The sequence below is a fragment of the Rhinatrema bivittatum genome, chromosome 7, assembly GCF_901001135.1.
Source record: "Rhinatrema bivittatum chromosome 7, aRhiBiv1.1, whole genome shotgun sequence".
NCBI classification, from domain to species: domain Eukaryota; kingdom Metazoa; phylum Chordata; class Amphibia; order Gymnophiona; family Rhinatrematidae; genus Rhinatrema; species Rhinatrema bivittatum.
Window position 1 is genome coordinate 220,789,263 of NC_042621.1, and position 21,349 is coordinate 220,810,611.

At 46.8% G+C, this 21,349-nt stretch overlaps 1 protein-coding gene across 1 annotated transcript in view; it reads left to right on the top strand.

Moving 5' to 3' along the window:
- The window catches only part of TNKS2 (tankyrase 2), a 195,548-nt gene that overhangs the window by 65,687 nt on the left and 108,512 nt on the right, over positions 1-21,349 (top strand). The window contains exons 5-7 of the mRNA XM_029609867.1: positions 2,429-2,504; positions 4,931-5,025; positions 16,240-16,306. Coding sequence (XP_029465727.1) covers positions 2,429-2,504; positions 4,931-5,025; positions 16,240-16,306 — 238 coding nt within the window. The remainder of the gene's footprint in view (positions 1-2,428; positions 2,505-4,930; positions 5,026-16,239; positions 16,307-21,349) is intronic.

The following is a 21,349-nucleotide window of genomic DNA, read 5'->3' on the forward strand; positions in this document are numbered from 1 at the left end:
TTCTGCTCTCTCATTCGCAGTCACCACTTGCAGCCAAGAGATGCCTTCGCCCTCTCCTGGGCCAGCGGTCTCCTTTATGCGTACCCTCCACTTCCTCACATTTCAAAGACTCTCGTGAAGCTCCGGCAGGACAAAGGATTAATGATTCTGATAGCTCCCATTGGCCATGCCAGGTGTGGTTTCCAATCCTCCAGGACCTATTAGTACGCCGACACATTCCTCTGGGGAAGGATCCCCTTCTAATCACTCAGAGCAAGGGGCATCTCCGTCACCCCAACCTCCAAGCTCTGTCTCTGACGGCCTGGATGTTGAAAGGTTAATACTCCAACCTCTTAACCTTTCAGTCGGTATCCCGAGTCCTGGTGGCTTCACGAAAGCCTTCAATGAGAAGGTCTTATCGCTCTAAATGGAAGAGGTTTACGGTCTGGTGCACTTCCATGTCCATAGACCCCCTTCACTTGTTCCACTGCAAAGTTCCTAGACTATCTCTGGCACCTATCAGAGTTAGGCCTAAAAACCTCCTCTATCAGGGTGCATGTTAGTGCAGTGTCTGCATAGCATAAGGGTATAGGAGATGTCGCCATCTCGACCCAACCCTTAGAGTCGCGTTTCATAAAAGGCTTGCTCCATTTAAAACCTCCACTGCGCTCTCCTGCACCTGCTTGGGACCTTAATGTGGTTTTGGGACAGCTCATGAAACCTCCGTTTTGAACCTCTCCACTCATGTGACCTACACTATCTTACCTGGAAGGTAGTTTTTTTCCTTGCGATCACGTCCGCTCACAGAGTTAGTGAGTTGCCGGCGCTAGTTATCTACCCGCCTTACACTAAAATTCTGCATGACAGGGTAGTGCTCCGCACCCACCCTAAATTCTTACCGAAGGTAGTCTCGGAATTCCATATTAACCAATCTATTATCCTACCTACCTTTTTTCCCAGGCCCCATACAAACCCAGGAGAACAGGCTTTGCATTCCTTGGATTGTAAGCGTGCCCTAGCTTTCTATCTAGAACACACGTCAGCCCACAGGAAGTCCACTCAGTTGTTTGTGTCTTTTGATACTATCAAACTTGGAAATCCTGTGGGAAAGCAAACCCTCTCCTCCTGGTTGGCGGACTGCATTTCCTTTTGCTACGAGCAAGCAGGCATTCCGTTACAAGACCGTGCGAAAGCACACTCTATCAGGGCCATGGCGATGTCAGTAGCACACCTTCGTTCAGTGCCACTTGCTGACATTTGTAAGGCTGCGACCTGGACTTCTCTCCATACATTCGCAGCCCATTATTGCTTAGATAAAGCTGGCAGACAGGATTCTATCTTTGGCCAGTCTGTTCTACGCAACTTGTTTTCAGTTTAATTACCCAACAGCTTTCCACTGACCCATTCAGGGTTCAGGATGCCCTCCTAACCAGAATGCCACCCCTGTTGTTGTGCCTGTTGCACGTCTTTGGGTGCATTTGGTGCATTGCTTGGGCATCCTCAGCTCGGTCTCACCCATATGTGAGGACTACCATTCTGCTTCTCCTGTGAGAAAGCAGAGTTGCTTACCTGTAACAGGTATTATCACAGGACAGCAGGATGTTAGTCCTCACGAAACCCACCCACCACCCCGCGGTGTTGGGTTCGTTTATGTTTTCTTATTTTATTTTTTGCACGTACTGTTTTGCTATAATACGAGACTGAAGGGGGACCCCTGCTGGATGCAGGGTTGGTGCTATGCTGGGCATGCCCAGTAGGTGCCAGTCAAAGTTCTAGAAACTTTGACAAAAGTGTTCCGTGATTGGGCTCCATCCTGATGATGTCACCTATATGTGAGGACTAACATCCTGCTGTCCTATGAGAACACCTGTTACAGGTAAGGCAACTCTGCTTTCTTCTATTTTAACACTTCCACTTTTATAAATAATTAAGATGCTGTGCTTGCATCCTCATGCAGGTTTCATAGTAGGATAATTGACAGGTCTGCCTGCCAGGATATTTGCACTAAATACATTTATTTGTACATAGCTGCTGTGGTTTGTGATCAATTTATATATGCTTCTGGTATAGTCTTGTCCTTGAAAGTTTGTCTCAGTAAATCTGTTTGTATGTAAGATGCTGCAAGTCTGTCATTTTTGCTACTACAGACAAAAATGACTGGCTTCCCTCTGGAAGTTTTATATATTTTGGTTATCTTGAAAATCAGGCCTGTTTCATGTCCTCAGGGACCAAACTTGGGTAAAGAAGATTTTAGAAATTGAATGTTAGGACAAAAGAAAGGAGACCTATGAATTAGACCAGAAGATAAATCGGAGCTAAGAAAGATACAAGCTGATACTATAAAGTGTAGGCAGCAGTTATACTATTTGTATAATCAAGTGGATTAGCAATTTCCCATAGAACAAAATTGTTAAAAAATGTGACATTTTTTATTTTTATTTTTTGTTAGGAGTGGTAATGAGGAAAAAATGATGGCGCTTCTTACCCCTTTAAATGTCAATTGTCATGCAAGTGATGGTAGAAAGGTATGTGCAAATTAAAAAAAAAAAAAAAAAAAAGTATTCCAGGAATAGTTAATTTGTAAAATAACTTAGTGGCCTAGAGAAATCTTCAGTGTAGAGGTGAATTTTATTAATTTTGTAAATGCCATATCTCGCACTTGGAAACAGCAGTGACTGAGTATGTAGTACACTAATACTACTTTCACAACTCAGAGTCCTGAGGTTTGTCTGACAGTTGAGGACTGCTCTATTCTTGCAATGGATGCCTGGAGCCTCTTCATTTGGAGAAAGTTGTTTACCCTTTTGGGCAAGAGCAGCTACCTGAACTTGTTTTTATGTGGAGGGCACAGGTAGGAGGAGAAGCCCATCTCAGCTAATGGGCTTAGCAAAAGCCATTCAGCTTGGTCACTATTTCCCAGAAAGAATGCTCATTGCTGTGCCCTTGTGAATATTATATGGGAATGAGGGAAAACTAAAGCAGGATTCTGAGGAATTCTTGTAGCGGGGCAAAATGTGACTTGTATGTTCAGTTAAGACTGTTTTATTCCGTATTTTAGATTTTAGAAGTCAGGCTGACAGCTGTGATATATCCAAAAAAACCCCCAGAGTTTCAAGCTGTGCGGATTTACTTACTTCAGGCCTATCCTGTAAAGTGCGGCCGTGTTTACCCTGCTCCTAAGCCGCTTCTAACTCACGTTTCGGCCGCGTTAGCCCTTCCTGCGATCCCGAATCCCCTTTAACCTACTCCTACCGCGTCCTAAATTCCCCGGGTAACCCCTTCCGCCCGCGGCATGCATATTGCATGCAAACGAGCGAATTAGCGCGATATTGCATGCAAACGAGCCAATTAGCTATTCCCCTAGCATCCCGTAACCCGCGCCCCGACTAACGCTACCTTTCCCTGCCGTTTTGTCGCGCGTTTAACCTGCAAATTTACCGCCTACCCTGACCCAGGCGGTAGAGGCATGGGTAAGGGTAGGTGGCAAGCTTTCCCCCAGCCCCCGCTCACCTGCCCCGGCCGCGATCATGGGTGCCGGTCTCCGTGGCAGCCCCAGTCCTCTCCCCTCCTCCAGAAGCCAAAAAAAAAAAAAAAAAAAGCGAAAAAAACGTTGCAGCCCCCCTCCGATGTCCGGACTGGGGCTGCCACGGAGACTGCAACGGCAAAGCGAGTTTTCAGTGTCCCCCCTCCTCTCGGAGCAGGGCGCGAAAAGCCGCCTTGCTCCGGGAGGAGGGGGGACACTGACAGCGGCGAAGCAACGCAGAAGCAACGGCGAAACGACTTTTCAGTGTCCCCCCCCCCTCCCGGAGCAGGGCGCGAAAAGCAGCCTTGCTCCGGGAGGGGGGGGGGACACTGACGGCGGCGAAGCAACGCAGAAGCAACGGCGAAACGACTTTTCAGTGTCCCCCCCCCCCTCTCGGAGCAGGGCGCGAAAAGCAGCCTTGCTCCGGGAGGGGGGGGACACTGACAGCGGCGAAGCAACGGCGAAACGACTTTTCAGTGTCCCCCCCCCCCTCTCGGAGCAGGGCGCGAAAAGCAGCCTTGCTCCGGGAGGGGGGGGACACTGACAGCGGCGAAGCTTTCCCCCAGCCCGGACACCGGCAAAACTTGCTGTTTTGCAGCCATGAGCCACGAGCAGGAACGCGAAGATCTGGCTCCGATAGCTCCTCTCGACAAGATGGCCGCCTGCACGGGGAAAGAGTACAATTGGCCGCTGAAGACGTGACATCACGACATCACGTCTTGAGCGGCCAATTGTACTCTTTCCCCGTGCAGGCGGCCATCTTGTCAGGATATTGCTCTGGAAATTTGGAAGAAATATGGTCTTAAACCAGTAAAACAAATATGTAATTCTACATAATCTGTTCAAATGCTGCCTAAAGTGGGGTTATGTTTTGTGAATTTTGTATTTATGTATGGTTTTTGCTTTTATTGTAAGCTTACTTTCACTTGACATTAATTAGTAGTACTGCATGCCTGAGCACATGGGTCATTCTAGTAATCATCCATCCACTTGTATGTAAGCATATTGAACTGACAGGTAATAAATGATTTCATGATCCCATAGTCCTTCTAAAATTTATGCACACTGATTGAAAATCACTCACCAAAACTATTCAGTAGAGAGGGTTCCATGCACTTAGTTGAATATTTGACATTAAGTAAGTCTCTGAGCTTTTGGTAATAACTTCCCATCAAGTAGTGTGTTTAATTCAAAACTTAAGTTTATTTAATTGTCACTGCCTTAATATTTGGACACTTTCTTAGAACAAGAATCAGAGGCAATCGAAAGGAGTAGTTGTTCCAGATACCTTAAGAACTTTGTAGTGATTTTACCTTTAGTTTAGCATAGACATATTTTTAAATCATATGCCATAGAATTTGCTTTGATAAAATTTAATTTTTGGTGGATTTTCAACATTTGGATTTACATATTTTTCTTGCCCTGCAGTCAACTCCATTACACTTAGCAGCAGGATACAATCGGGTTAAGATTGTTCAGCTTTTGCTGCAGCATGGAGCGGATGTACATGCGAAGGATAAAGGGTAAGGGGTTTTTGTTCTTTGTGGTGGTGGGGGGTGTTTTTGTTTTTTGATGAAGGATGAATGGGAGCTCTCAATTGTATTTACAGTTTTTTCCCTGTATGGTTTTATGCTTACAGAAAATCTGTATCCAAGTAAAATGTGTGTACTGTTCTATTTTTTCCTATCATATCAGGAACCTACTGACGCACACATAGGGTAAAATGTTATATTGTTAATTCTGTCAGCTGTGAGAGAATGGGAATCTTTGCTTGTCTACTGTTTTTGTAACTGCTTTGAGCCACAACTGATAAAACATAGTAAAATGTAAGTAAATCTGTTGTAGTGCAGCATTTATTCCTGGGGGAATTGTGCATAGCACAGAATTTTATATTTTGTGTGCCAAATTTGGAGGCAGTGATAAGATGGAGGAGGGAACGATGGGGGTTGAGCATGAGCAAAGGAAGAGAGAAGAGAGGCTGGGAGAATGAGTTTAGAGGGTGGGGGAGGGATAAAGCTTGGGGGTTCAGTCTAGGGGAGAGAGCCTGGGGATCAAGCATAAGGGGTTAGGGGAAGAGATCTAGAGGCATTCAACAAGCCTGAGGGAGGATGGGGGCCTTATGATTAGGCTTCCATGCTTATGTGTATAAATTGGAAATGTAGGTATTTGTTTACCAGCTAATTAATAGTTCTTTGAAAGTACAGATAATTCAGCATTTTTGTGCATTTTTGCGGTGCAGGTACTATTGCTGGGTACCTTTTCCAGGCAAATTATATATTTAAAAGATTTGCTTCCCATGCTTATCCATAGTTCAAGGCTGGGTACATCAGAATAATCATAGCAACAACACAAACTTGGGCAGATCTAAAACTACTAGACAACAAACAAACCTGCATAAATAACACCTGCTCTGATCATTCAGCGATAAAAATCAATTTAAAGAAAGCCGCAAATTAGACCTCAAACTCAAAGGACTGCCTAAACAGGAAGCCTTTAGCTGCTTCTTGAATGTATGTCCGCATGTCATAGTGTGTAATCTCTCAGGCAGAGTATTCTAGAAAATGGGGCCAGCTACTGTAAGATTCATGACTGGTTATAAATCCACAGTATGGCATAGATCCAAGGTGAAGGGATAATACTTCACAGCTTATGAATAAGCAGTGAAACCTTATATTTGATTCTCCAGTACAGAAGTAACCATGGAATGAAGAAAAGGAGTACTGGTGTTAGAACTCTGGCAGCTGAATTTTGTACTGTCTGAGGATGTTCATTGGCAACCTAATGTAGATCATAGTAATCCAAGGTTTTTAAAGGACTAGTGCTTGTAAAACTGAAAATCCTCAGGACTTGTGTAACGTGCAGTTTAAACAAAGTCACCTTCACTAGAGCCTTTTTACGTGTGCACACAAGGACAAATCAGATTCTAGCCAGATGCTCAAGGTCCTTACTTGTATGACAGTGGAAATATTGCAGTCATCAAATTGGAAAGTAGATGCACCATTTGTGCAGCTGAAGAGTCATTAGTGTTGAAGACACACAAAACAGAGTGGACACTCCAAGGTAGGCAAGGGGGGGGGGGGGGGGGGGGGGGGGGGGGGGTGGTGAGAATACTAAGGGAAATGGTGTTTTTCCCATATTTATCCGTTTAACACTGCATCGGGGTGATGAGGTAGAGTAATAATTTTATTCGTGTTTATCAGTTAAGACTTAAAAGCAGAAACCCTATTTATGATGCACTTTACAGTTTTTGAACCAAAAATTAAAAATTCAGCATCTTTCAGTACTTTTTCTGTATTGCATTTTAAATTACAGTGGTTTATTTTGGTTTTTTGACAAATAACCTATGCTGAATTTTAAATTTGTGCAGAATTCTCCTCAGAGTAAGTATTTAGGCCCTAGCACTGGCAGAATAGTAGCTCTGCAACATGTAAACTGCTATACAAAGCTTGTTAGTGCCTTTACCATTCACTCAGAGCCCACCTGGGCTTCTGGACGCTTGATGCTGTATAATATGAAGCATTTGATTCTTTGCAGTTTTATTCTCAACTTTTACTCTATGCAGTGATTCTTTTGGCTTTGATTTTTCATATGCATATTTTTTTTTTCAGATTGGATTATTGCCTCCTAATGAATATTTCATTTTTTTCTTCTTGTTCATTCTTTGCTTCTTCTGATGCATTTATCCCTGTGGTGGTTATGCAGAATAACCTTAAAGCACAGCTATTGATCTATGGTGGTAGTTGCTTGTACTTGGGTTCCATGGAAATTGTCCCTTTTAGGTACATCTTTTTGTAGCTGCCTTTTAAGTTGTGTAGATACAGAATACTGCTGAATTGGGTTCTGATACTTCTCCTTGGGAAACTTCTTTGAGAGCTGAAATTGCTCTGAATAAGATTACTAGTGATGTGTCTTCTCTTATTAGGATTTATGATCAGAATTAAACTGCAGTTACAGGCCTGTCTTTTTCTATTAATATTGCTTATTCGTGTTCTCTTTGTGGAATGTAAAAATGTTTAGAGGTACAGTAGTAGTTGTCTTTTGTTTTCCAGTTTGTATATAAAATTCAGTAGTGAGCTATTTTTAGGCAACTGTTAATTTTGTTATTCGTTATATAGTGCTGCTGATTTTGTGCTACATTGCATCATATTGTCAGTCTGCACGCATTTTAGAATGCTGCTGATGATTCTGGTCATTTTCTGACTGCACAGCTTACACATTTTGAAGGGATTTGATCATGACAGCCTAGTAGCAATGGGGGTAAAAAAACAAACAAACAACCCCCCCCCCCCCCCCCACACACACACACACCTTTCTCAAAATGTTTTTCAGTGTCACAGAATGATAAAGAATACTTTTTTTTAATAAGGTGTAATATATGCTACTGTTTATGATTTGTTCACCATGATGTGAGCTATGTATTTTTTCACTGCTTGAAATCAAAGTTTTATGATGTGTAAAAGAAATTTGCTATAATTCAAAGTTGCAGATAAACTGATTTAATTTTAGGGGAGTGTATCTATAAAGCTGTTTTGATATCTGACTTTTCCGTATTCAAGTATATGGAGTAGCCAGGAAAATCTATTGCCTTCATATCATTTAATAATCATCAGGGATTATTTACTTGTAAATAATCCTTGTATATAATTTTATTGCTCTTATATCGTCATGTTTATAGCCTATATTCTTTTCGTTCAGTAATTCCCTGTGTTTTCCCCCACCTTCCCTCCACCCAGTTCCATTATCAGTTTCATTGTAAAGCCATGTTGGCCAGTTTTATGTTACATGGAAACCGATGTGATGTTTGCCTAACGAATGTCGGTATACAAAAATTTGCAAATAAATAAATAAATAAAAATGGTAAATGTAGTTCTAACACATGGAAAACACAACTCTAATTTCTGAGTTTGTAGATATTTTGAGCATGCCCTACTGGGCATGTGCAGCATGCTTATACCTCTGTGCATCCTTGCAGGGCCCCTTCAGTCTCATCTTTTCCACAGAGCCAATAAGTCATGGTTCTTTCTTTCTTGATCATTTGTTTTTTTGCTTAAGCAGTAGGAATCATTTGCCGCAAGGCCTCACAGGATTTTTATTTCTCCCCTAGCCTAATTAGGTTTTTCAAGCGTTTCAGTAAGTTTTTTTTTGTTTTGTTTTGTTTTTTTGACAGCTTTGGTATTGAGCTATATCAGTTGGGTTTTCACTTTAATATCAAGAAGCTTGATTTTGCTTCGTCTAATGCCCAAAAAAGATAAGGCCAGTGGCTTCAGCAGCTGCTTCGAGTGCAGACATGTCATGTCTATCACGGATTACCTTGATAGATGTATGGTTTACATAGGGGAGGACCAGGATCCTGCGGGGTGTTCCCTGTGCAGAACCATGACCTCTAGAGTCGTTCCTAGCTACAACTCATTGAAAGCCACTTCAGGACTAAGTCCAACCCATCGGCATCAGCAATGTGGAACCCAAGAGCTATACGGAGTGCAGGAGGTGTATCAGAGAGGCATCCCTCTTGACATCAAGCATCAGAAAGGACCTGGAAGTTAGGCCTTAGTCTAGCTCCTTGCACAAGACCTAAACAGAGTATTCTGTTTCTTTGGTACAGACGTTGTGGAGCTCCAGTGATATGCATAGGTCAAAGGCTAGGAAGCATCAACATTGGTCTGTGTTGATGCTCAGAGCTGAGAATGGGCACATTCTGGCTGCTGCTTTGAATTCCCCAAAGCATTCCTGTGGTGAGGTAGTGCTTCTTCAACGCAGGCCTGGAAAATAAGAGATGCCTCCAAGGGACCAGGTGTCAGCCACAAAAACACCTTTAGTGTCCCAGAAATTTATATTATAATATGAGCTGTCTCTGCTGTTTATACTCTACAGCTGCATAGTCCCTTGGCCAGGAAATAACTCTTTAATATTTTGTTCGTTGGTCCTATTAGATTCCTCCTCCTGCTTTGCAATTCCTACTCCATCAGAAACAGGGCTGGGATCTGGTACCATGAACCTTCATTTGCAACTATGTAGGGCTATCCCCTCCCAACATACTCTTTTCCATTGGTTGCTATGATTAGAATTTTTATTTTCTCCTAGGTCAAGCAGGATGGTAGTCCTCATGTGGGTGACATCAGATGGAGCCTGGCATGAAAACTTCCGTCAGAGTTTCTAGAATTTTGACTAGGCACACTGAGCATGCATGCCACTATCCATGCGTCCAAACTAGTCCCTCCTCAGTCTCTCTTTTTCCACAGAGCTATTGCCTCGTGGATGTGGAGCTCGTGCTTTTTACTTCAGAAAACTGTATTTTCAAGTTCCTCTTGTTCTTTTCCCAAGCCAGGTCCCTCGATCCTTTCCCGGCCCTAGCTAGAGACGTCGTTGTAAGTACCTCATTGTTTGCGGTCAGTTACCTACGGTGCCATTTCTCAGTGGCTGCCGGCCGTCATCCACTCTGTGGTTGCTTTGTTACATGGCATCCTTCGGGTTCCACCGCTGTCCCAGTGCCCCCAGACCGTGTCCATCACAGACCCCCACATGGTCTGCATTCTGTGCCTGGGGGCCTCCCAAGATGTAGGTGGCTGCTTGTTTTGTGCTCAGATGACCCCCAAGGGTCGCTGAGCATGCCTGGACAAGCTGTTTGGGGCCAGGAAGTCCGAACACTCGACATCAGTGTCGGGTTGATGCCTTGCGGTAAAGAGGACCCTGTTGGTACTGGCTCCGTCTTGTCACCTCCATTGTCAATTACCCAGTGGGAAATAGGTGCTGGGGATCAGCCCATGTCTATCTCTTTCCTCTCTAGTTCTGGATCACAGCCATCGTCCTCGGCACCAAGGAAAGACCAGGCCAAGCATCGGGAGAAATCGAGGAAACAGTCATCGGTCACCTTCCTCCCATACTCCAAGCTTGGAAAGGCGCCGGCATCGTCCACCGAGGAGGCCCCGTGCCATCGAGGCCGAGGGCCTGAGGTGGTTCCCACCGATATCGATGCCGGCCACTGGTTCCCATCGGGGCTCCGAGGGAAACCAGATTACGCCTGCTTCTCCTAAAGCTATGCTGTCATCTCCAGCATTTGAGGAGGAGTTGGAGGGCAGAGTGCGGATGGTGGTAGGATGAGCCCTGCAGGGCATTGAGTCGCTAGCCCCCTCGGGGCCTCCCACAGTTACCGGAGCCGTGCCCCATCCATGCTGGGTGGCCATTGGCTGGACCACTTTGGATCTGGATTCTCGGTGTACTGCCAATGCAACCCGTGCTGATGCCCTCGGAGCCCTCGCTGCCATTAGGGGCAACTGGTGAGGCCGCGATCGGAGACAATTCCCATTGCAGATCCTCCAATGAGGAAGGAATCACATGCTCCAGTGGGTACGTCCCCGTGTGTGTCCCCCCCCCCCCCCCCCCCCCCCCCCCGACCAGTTCTCTGGCCGCCGAGCCTTGATTTACCGTGTCCTTCAACACCATTGATTCCCCAAGGACCCATGGTGCCTGTGGGGCTCTCGGTGCCCCTGGCACCCCGGTCCCCCACCAGTGTCGCCAGGGAGCGAAGCTGATACCCCTTTCCTAGCATGTAGCAGATGGACTCAGAAACCAATGGGTATAGTGTACTCCTGATAGCAGTTGGAGACAGATCAGATTTCAATCTGACGTCAGCCCCTAGTACATATACCCTGCAGGAAGTCCAACTCGTCAGTATTTTTCGTCTCCATAGCAGTTAGGGACTATCTGCATGCTCTCGCAGCGTTAGAACCAATTCAAGAAGAAAACCCAAATTTGAAGATGAAACCTACCTCTGAAGACGAGCCCTGCTCTCATGCGGTGATACCCTCGGGACCCTCCCCCAGTTGAGATTTCCCGAGGTGATTTCCGTGGTCCCTCGGAGGTGAGCCTCGGTCTGGCGGCCGAATCACGGCGAGAACCTAGCGCCTGATCCCAGGCGCGGCTGAGAGGCAGCGGGTGCCCCCCTCGAGCGCGGCAGCCGGAGACCACCCGGAACGAAACCGGGAGATCCAGCCCAGGGCAAGTCCCACTCAGGGCCAAGTAATACCGTGTTTCCCCGAATATAAGACAGCGTCTTACTTTCTTTTTACCCCCAAAAGTCCCACTATGTCTTACTTTCAGGGTATGTCTTATATTGGAAAAACAGTCGAATTTTTTAAATACCTGTCGGAGGGCCGCGTGGGTCCAGGCGGCTGGCGGCGGGAGCCGGGTGGTCGCGTGTTACCGTAAATCTAGGCCGCGGGCGGGTGGGCGCTTGTTCCAGGCGGGGGGGGGGGGGGCGGGTGGACGCGCGTTAAATCTAGGCCGCGGGCGGGTGGGCGCTTGTTCCAGGCGGCGGGTGGACGCGCGTTAGTTCGAGACGGCCGGCGGGTGGTCGCGTGTTAAATCTAGGCCGCGGGCGGGTGGGCGCTTGTTCCAGGCGGCGGCGGCGGGGGGGTGGGTGGACGCGCGTTAGTTCGAGACGGCCGGTGGTCGCGTGTTAAATCTAGGCCGGGTCGCACAGGCGCGCATTCATTCACTGCCGGTGGGGCAGCCCCCACCGGCAGTGAATGAATGCGACCCCTGCGATTCGATGCTCAAGGCAGTCACATGCCGTGACGTCACGGCATGTGACTGCCTTGAGCATCGAATCGCAGGGGTCGCACAGGCGCGCATTCATTCACTGCCGGTGGGGGCTGCCCCACCGGCAAGTGAATGAATGCGCGCCTGTGCGACCCGGCCTAGATTTAACACGCGACCACCCGCCGGCCGTCTCGAACTAACGCGCGTCCACCCGCCCGCCGCCGCCGCCGCCTGGAACAAGCGCCCACCCGCCCGCGGCCTAGATTTAACACGCGACCACCCGCCGCCCGTCTCGAACTAACGCGCGTCCACCCGCCGCCTGAACAAGCGCCCACCGCCCGCGGCCTAGATTTAACGCGCGTCCACCCGCCCCCCCCCCCCCCCCCCCCCCCCCCCGCTGCCGCCGCCGCCGCCTGGAACAAGCGCCCACCCGCCCGCGGCCTAGATTTACGGTAACACGCGACCACCCGGCTCCCGCCGCCAGCCGCCTGGACCCACGCGGCCCTCCGACAGGTATTTAAAAACTTTTTTACTACGTCTTACTTTCGGGGGATGTCTTACATTAGCCGACCCCCCTAAAATTCCCACTACGTCTTACTATCAGGGGTGTCTTACTATCGGGGAAACACGGTAGCTCCTCAGTGGGTACCCCGGACCTTGCAATTCCCAGCGAGACACCCCCACAAACAGGGACCCCCAGGGACCCAACGCCCCTCAGCTTGGATCCAGCATCTATCTCATGGGTGGAGTTCTTCAAAGGGCTACACACCTTTCTTCACATGCAAATTGCTCCTATTTTAATGATTAATGAGTTAATCGTTTATATATAAACACCATGCAGTTTATCTCCACCAGCTTTTCCCTACTACAACCAGATTCCAAGCCTGACTCAAGACCTTCTTTCCTCTACAAAAAAACATGTAACTCTGATCTCCTCAGCAAACTTCTAGCCCCAGAATTACCATCCATCGATGTTTCTACACCTAACAGCGCTCTTCAATCATGGTCCAAAATAACAAAATCAGTAGCAAACACACTTTGCCCACTGACCACCAAAAAACACTCTTCAAAGGCATCCAAAAGACAACCCTGGTTTAATGATGAACTGAGAAATCTCAAACAACTACTCCGGCAGAAAGAAAGAAAATGGCGTAAAGCCCCTTCACCAGCCTCACTCTCAGACTACAAACGCACGCTCCACCAATACAAAAGCAGTACACAGAAAACAAAAAGAGACTACTATGCCCGTCAGGTTCATCACCTCATCTTTGACTCCAAAGCCCTATTCGCCTTCGTTTCCAATCTCACTAAACCGATCACTCCTGATATACCACCCGAATTCTCTCAGACCAAAGCAGACGAACTGGCTCTTCATTTCAGCAAAAAAATCTCTGACCTCCTCAATCAACTATCACTAACCACTAGCTCCCAAGACAACACATACCTTCTCCCTAACAAAGATATACAGCTTAAAGCATTCGAACCCATCACTCTCACAGAGATACAATCAGTGCTGAAGAAAATGAAACCTTCATCACACCCTTTTGATCAAATTCCTTCCAAAATGCTACTTCTCATTCCTGATACTATATCAAAATCCCTTGCCGAAATTATAAACTGTTCCCTCTCCCAGGGTATCTACCCAGATGATCTAAAAACAGCTTCAATCAAACCCCTCCTAAAAAAATCGAATCTAAATCCAAGTGATCCCAACAACTTCCGCCCTATTTCCAACCTTCCATTCATAGCCAAAATAATGGAAAAATTGGTGAACACCCAACTTTCCAACTACTTGGAAGACCACGGCATTCTGTCTCCAAACCAATATGGTTTTCGAAAAGCTGCAAGCACAGAAACACTACTTCTTGCACTTTCAGACTTCCTCATCGCCGGCATCGATAAAGGCAAAGCATTTTTACTAATCCTCCTCGACTTCTCGGCGGCCTTTGACACCGTCAACCATTACCTCCTCTTAAAACAACTAGCAAATATTGGAGTGACAGCTACTTCACTAACATGGTTCAAAACCTTCCTGGAAAACAGAGGATATAGGGTCAAAATTCACAATACAGAATCACAATATCACCACTCCACCAGAGGGGTGCCACAAGGTTCATCCCTCTCACCCACCCTATTTAATGTATACCTCCTACCACTCTGTCAACTACTCACAAAACTATGCCTTAAACACTTCCTCTTCGCGGACGACGTACAGATTGTGATCCCTATAAAAGATTCAATCTCGTCAACAATGGAATATTGGGATAGTTGTTTACTAGAAATCAAACACCTCCTTACCAGCTTAAACCTAGTCCTTAATGCGTCGAAAACGGAATATCTCCTTATAGCACTTGAAAACAACATCACGCTCTCAAAGCCACCTACCCTCCTACAAACCACCCAGGTAAGAGATCTAGGAGCCATCCTAGATAACCGTCTTAACCTCAAACCATTCATAAACCGAACTACAAAAGACTGCTTCCACAAATTACATATTCTGAAAAGAATAAAGCCACTTTTCCACGCGCAAGATTTTAGATCAATCCTGCAAGCAATAATCTTCTCCAAACTAGATTATTGCAATTCTCTACTACTAGGCCTCCCAGCTTCTTACACCAAGCCTTTACAAATGGTACAGAACACAGCAGCTAGAATACTTACAAACTCCAGGAAAATCGACCATATCTCCCCCATCCTCAAAGACCTTCATTGGTTACCGATCCACTTCAGAATTATGTACAAAACCATCATGATTATCTACAAGAACATCCATCAACACACTCAACTTGACTTACAAATCCCTTTTAAAAAATACACAGCCGCCAGACCCATCAGGGAACATTACAAAGAATCACTTCAGGTACCTCATGCCAAAACTTACCAACATAAATCCTACAGTTCAAGAGCTCTTTCATCAGCAGGTCCAATCCTCTGGAACTCCATCCCACCGGACTTAAGACAAGAACCATGCGCCCCAACTTTTAGGAAGAGACTAAAAACGTGGCTTTTTAAAAAAGCGTTCCCAGAACTGGATTAAATTCCCCACCCATCAGCACAAACACAAAGTTAGTGAACTGTAATAAACCCACTAACTTCATACGCAGTCACAGCATCTTATTATTATAATTCACAACAGCATCATATTTGATCATTTTTGCTACTCATCTATATTTTTATACTATACATATTTATTAATTGATACAGTTGGATAAAATGTTAATATTCTTCCTTCAATTTCCTCCCCCTTTCAGATCCTAGTTATTTTTCCCTGTTTTTTGTAACTTTCTCACATCCTAAATATTGTTATTATACCTGTTAAGTTTCATTCTATATGTGACGTTGAATTGGGAAATGTTTTACTATGTTACTCTCTGCCTTTACTCACATTGTTAATTGTAAACCGGGTTGATGTGATTCCATCATGAAACTCGGTATAATAAAAAAAAAAAAAAAAAAAAAAAAAATTGCTCTGAATTGGAGCAATTTATTAATGATGTAATGATAGGCGGATGGTGTGGGCATATAGGGGACTTGTGCAATATGTTTGTTAAATAATAAGAAAAAATTCTGTAAACAATAAAATTTGGGCATTATATGTTGCCGAGTGCCTCTGTATTCAGTGCAACCCCTAGCCAGAGCTGAGGCCACCAGTCCTGAAAACTCCTGAGTTATCTTTTGTAGGCTGTCATACCTTTTATTGATTGAACATAGGCATTGAGCCTGCTTTGAGCATTTCATGGAATTATAGTCTATAAGAATGAATAAATTAATTTTCCAAAAATGACTCTTCAAAACCAGGCATCCTTCAGATATAAGATGTGCTGAAGAAGGGGAATCTGTATGGCCTTGAAAGCTCACATACATGATCACCTTTGAATGATTCATGTTTCTTCAATAAGAGGTCTCAACCTGCACAAAAAAAAAATAATTTTCTTGAAGATTAAAAGGTCTGCTTCTACTCCTAGAATTCTGTGTTCTGAAATGTTTCTGAATAAAATATTAAAAATGAGAAACTTGCAATACGAGTTCACAGTTCAGTTTTATTGTTTCCCCATAAGTCTAAGTTGATGGCTGCTCTCCATTTAATGTGTGATGGTTATGTGGAGCTCAACATTTCCTGTATTTCTATATGCTATGTCACAATTATGACATTTTGCTTTTCCTAATTATGTATATTTATTTTTTTGTTCATTTCTTAGCGATTTGGTGCCACTCCACAATGCCTGCTCTTATGGTCATTATGAAGTAACGGAACTTCTGGTGAAAGTAAGTCAATTTCTGTTTTACTGAACTGGCATTCTTTTTAAAGCTGTAGAAAGTATACTTCTCAAAATGTATTTATATTTGGAACATTTTTATTTTGTAGGCAGCTCTCGTTTCGTAGTATGTATTACAGGGTAAACCAAATGTATCATGTGGTTTGTTTTTTTTTGGGTTTTTTTTTTTTAAATGTGTGCATAAAATACGTCAATGTTTTATTGTCTGTATCAGCAAGTGTGGAAGCTTTGTCAGTTACAATTCCTTTTCACAGTGGAAAAAGGTGTAAACCGTGGAGTGCCTCAGGGATCTGTACTAGGAATATATTTATAAATGATCTGGAAAGGGGCACGACAAGTGAGGTGCTTAAATTTGTAGTTCCCTGTATGTACCCGGATCAGTCCAGAAGCTGGGTTTTGCCTCCCTTCCAGCAAATGGAAACAGAGAAAAACTTTGAGAGAGTCCTCTCTTAACCTGGTATGCCACCTGCTGCTCCTCAGTATTTCTCTGTCTCCAGTAGATGAAGGTGGTGCAAAACCTCTGGTTCTGACCCAAGCTTAAAAAAAACAAAAAAACCCAGAAATTCTTGGAACACAGCGCACTCCCGGGAGTTTAGGTCCTGGTGGGACCATCCTCTCTGGTCACAAGCAAGGAACAAGCAGGGGTTGGGAACCCCATCTTTAACTCTTTGGGGTACAGGGGGTGATATCTGGTGGTCCAGTTCACTCCCCCCATTCCCTTGTAGCCTCTGCCTTTCTTCACAAAACAAAAAAAAACAAAAAACACCGCTGTCTCTTTAATTGTTCTGCCTGGAAATTGTTTGGGGGGAAAAAAAGAGCGCATAGTGCAGGAGGTCGGAGCAGGCAGCAGTGTTTGCTACCAGCAGGTTGGCTGCGAGTCTCCAATCAGTGGTGAGTGTTGCTGGGTGCCTCCCGCCGTTCTCCCGCATTTGCACACATGGCTCCTCTGGCGGCATGCCCCACTCGAGCTGTTGCTCGCGCTACGGGGAGCGATTTTTGGGCCGAGATTTGGACTGCTGCACTTATTGTCTTCCTGGTGGGGAGCCTTTTTCGGGCAGGTCTGCGCTGATTTCCTCAGGCTCTGGCAGAGCTGTAACTGCCACGGAGGTGCGGGCCGATCCTTTCCCTCTCAGCGCGGGAACGGCGGCCATTTTGGATTCTTTTCGCATGGCAGAGGCTGGTGCATTAGGGGGAGGGGATCTTCCTCCGGCACTCTCTCCTGCCGATGTTAGCCCTGATGAGGCTCAGGGGGGGGGGGGGGGCCCAAGTACCCTGGGAGGGTCTCATAGGGGCCAGTCTCTCTCTCTTTTTTTTTTTTTCTTTTCCCCAGAATTTATCCTTTAAATGCACCAGGCTTTTTTGGACAGTGGTGCTCAAAAGAGAAGATTTCCCAGGGATCAGTTTCCCGAGGACCCACCTGGGAAGATGGCTAGGAAGGAGGATCTGCTGGTGGCGACGCAAATCCGGATGGTTCATACCCCTGCGGGCCGTGGAACTCCCCGGGAGGTGGAGACGGACGAGTCCGATCAGGAACCGGGTCAGGAGGATCCTCCTCCACCCTCCGATGGCCTGGACCCCAGACGTGAGGCTGGCGCTCTCCCCTCGGTTGAGGGTGATGACCGGAAGTTGGTCCACCTATTCCGTCGGGAGGAGCTGGCTCCCCCTTATCCCGCATGTTCTGCAAGAATTGGGGATTATGGCAGCTCCTGTGGACCCAGCCCTGGACAAAGTGGATCCCGTCTTAGCAGGACTGCGGGGCCTCGCGCAAACTTTTCCTCTCCACTTCATGTTGCAGCAAATGATGGCACAGGAGTGGGACACTCTGGAGACTGGGCTTAAGGTTGGCAGAGCAATGGACAAACTCTACCCTCTTCCGGAAGACATTTTGGATCTCTTACGGGTTCCGAAAGTGGATGCATCAGTTTTGGCAGTCACGAAGTGGACTACCATCCCAGTGGCCGGAGCAGCAGAGTTGAAAGATCTCCAGGATCGTAAGCTGGAAGGTCATCTCAAGATGATTTTCGAAGTTTCTACCGTGGGTATTCGGTCTGCAAGTAGCTACATGTTCAGAGCGGGACTCTGCTGGGTGCAGCAGTTGCTCAGCGCCAAGGATTTGGAGCCCCCAGAGGCTAAGCAGGTGGAATGCCTTGAAGCTGCTGTTACTTATGGTGTGGACACCTTGTATGACCTGCTTCGCACCTAGTTGCGAACAGTGGTGTAGGCAGTCTCTGCCAGAAGGCTCTTGTGGCTCCGTAACTGGGCTGTGGATGTATCTTCAAAGGCTCAGCTTGGTGTTCTTCCTTTCAAAAGCAGGGTGCTCTTCGGAGAGGACTTGGAGTAGCTAATAAAGCAGCTGGGTGATAATAAGGTGCATAAGCTCCCAGAGGATAGGTCGAAGGGGCAGAAGATTTTTGGCTCACCCTCGTTTTCATGGCCAAAGGCATTTCCGGCAGGGCGCAGGCCAAAGACGGACCTTGGGGAGGTTCCAGTCTTGGTCGCAGGCCTACCATGGGCGTAGGTCACCCCCTGATGGTTCCGGTCAGGGACCCAGCGGGACTAAAGTTGCCCAATGAGTTCTGGCCAGCCCACACCTTGGATCCGGTCAAAGGGGGTCGGCTGACTCTTTTTTACAAGGAGTGGGTCAAAATCACTTTGGACCAATGGGTTCTCAGTGTGATAAAACATGGCTACGAATTAGTTTGCTCGGCCACTACGCAACCTGTTTCTAGTGTCCCCTTGTGAGTCCCCAGAAAAAGTGGTTATTGTTCATCAGACCCTGGAGCGCCTCCAAAGTCTGGGGGCCATTTTGCCGGTTCCTCCATCAGATTACCGAAAGGGTTATTACTCCATTTACTTCGTGGTCCCCAAGAAGGAAGGGACTTTTCGTCCCATCTTGGATTTAAAGAAGGTGAATGTGGCTCTCAATGTGCTGTGTTTCCGGATGGAGACGCTCTGCTCTGTCATCGTGGCTGTACGAAAGGGCGAATTTCTGGCGGCATTGGATTTGATGGAACCCTATCTCCACATCTGGATTCGCCAGGACCATCAGAGGTACCTCAAGTTTATGGTTCTCTGTCAACATCTTCAATTTTGCGCTCTACCATTTGGCCTCACCATGGCTCCATGAACTTCACCAAAGTCATGGTGGTGGTGGCAGTTTGTTGCGGTTCTGGTGCATCCCCTATCTGGACAATCGGCTCATCTGGACAAAGTTGGCCGACCAATGCTTGATGGCGGTAGATGTCATTCTCCACCGCCTGAGATCTCTAGGCTGGGTGGTTAACCTCGCCAAGAGCCATCTAACCCTATCCCAGGTCCTGAATTTTTTTGGGAGCATGCTTCGATACCCATGTGGGCAAGATGTTCCTCTCAGAGGTCAGAATCCTCAAATTGCGCAGCCAGGTCCAACGCCTCTTGCAAGCCTCTGTGCCCAGGGTCTGGGATTACCTGCAGGTTCTTGGTTCCATGGCTTTAATCTTGGAACTGGTCCTGTGGGCCTTTGCGCATATGAGACCGCTTCAAGCGGCATTGCTGTCATGCTGGAACCTGTTGTCGGAACAATTCCTCCTTCCACTTACAGACGTTGCCAGATCCAGTCTCATGGTGGCTCACCCAGGACAACTTGGAGCCCAGGGTGAATCTGGAGATACCCCAGTGGATGATGGTGACAACAAATGGCAGTCTCTCCGGCTGGGGAGCATTATGCCAGACTCGTCTGTTCAGGGTCGGTGGTCTCTGGTGGAAGTATCTTGGTTAATTTCTCGAGACGAGAACCGTCCGGCTGGCTCTGCAGAGCTTCCTACCCCTCCTGTACAATCGGGCAGTTTAGAGTCCTGTCTGACAATGCGATGACCATAGCCTATATCAACTGGCATGGAGGAACCAGGAGTTGTCCCCAAGCGAAGAAGCTGATGTCCTGGGCAGAGCGGGATCTCACATCGCGGGATCGACCAATGTACAGGCGGACTTTCTCAGTCGACAACAGCTAGACCCAGGAGAGTGGGAGCTGTCAGAGGTCGCCATGCACCTGATCTGTCGCAGGTGGGGCGAACCCCTTGTGGATTTGATGGCGACTCACTCAAATACCAAGGAAACTTGCTTTTTCAGTCGCAGAAGAGATTACAGCGAGGAGGGCGTCTATGCCCTAGTAGTTCCTTGGCCACACAATGTCCTCCTTTGTGTTTCCCCCATGGCCACTGGTGGGAAAGATTCTTTGGAGGATAGAACTTCATCCAGGTTGGGTGATTCTCGTGGCACCGGAGTGGCCACGGAGGCCTTGGTTCGCGGACCTTGTGAATCTGGCCCTTGAGGGCCCTCTCTGTCTCTGTCATATTCCGAATCTTCTTTGCCAATGACGTATATTTTTTGACCAGGCGGATCGTTTTTGACTTGTGGCCTGGCTCTTGAGAGGCGGTAATTGAGGAAGAAAGGTTATCCGGAGGCAGTTATTTCCATCCTTTTGCAGGCCTGGAAAACCTCCACATCTCTGGCATATGTTCATGTATGGAAGGTCTTCGAGGCCTGGTGCCCAGCCTCCGGTGGATCCTCGTAGGGCTTCGGTTTCTCCGGTTCTCTCTTTTCTGCAGAAAGGCTTGGACAAAGGATTGTCTTATAATTCGCTGAAGGCTCAGATCTCTGCCCTAAGATGCTTGCAAATCCACACACGGGATACTCCTCTAGCGACTCATCCTGATGTGGTGCGTTTTCTTCGGGGTGTGAAGCATGTGTGCCCCCCCCCCCCCCCAACTCGCAGGCTATGCCCCTCTCGGAGTCTAAACCTGGTTCTCCAGGGTTTGTGAGAGGCCCCCTTTGAGCCGCTCAGGAAAGCTACCTTAAAGGATCTCACGTTGAAGGTGGTGTTTTTGGTGGCCATTTGTTCAGCTAGGAGGGTCTCAGAGCTGCAGGCCTTGTCCTGCAGGGAGCCTTTTCTCCACATCTCAGATTCAGGGGTATCACCGCGTACTGTCTCATTTTTTTTTGCCGAAAGTGGTTTCTGCCTTTCATGTGAATCAATCAGTGGAGCTTCCAGCTC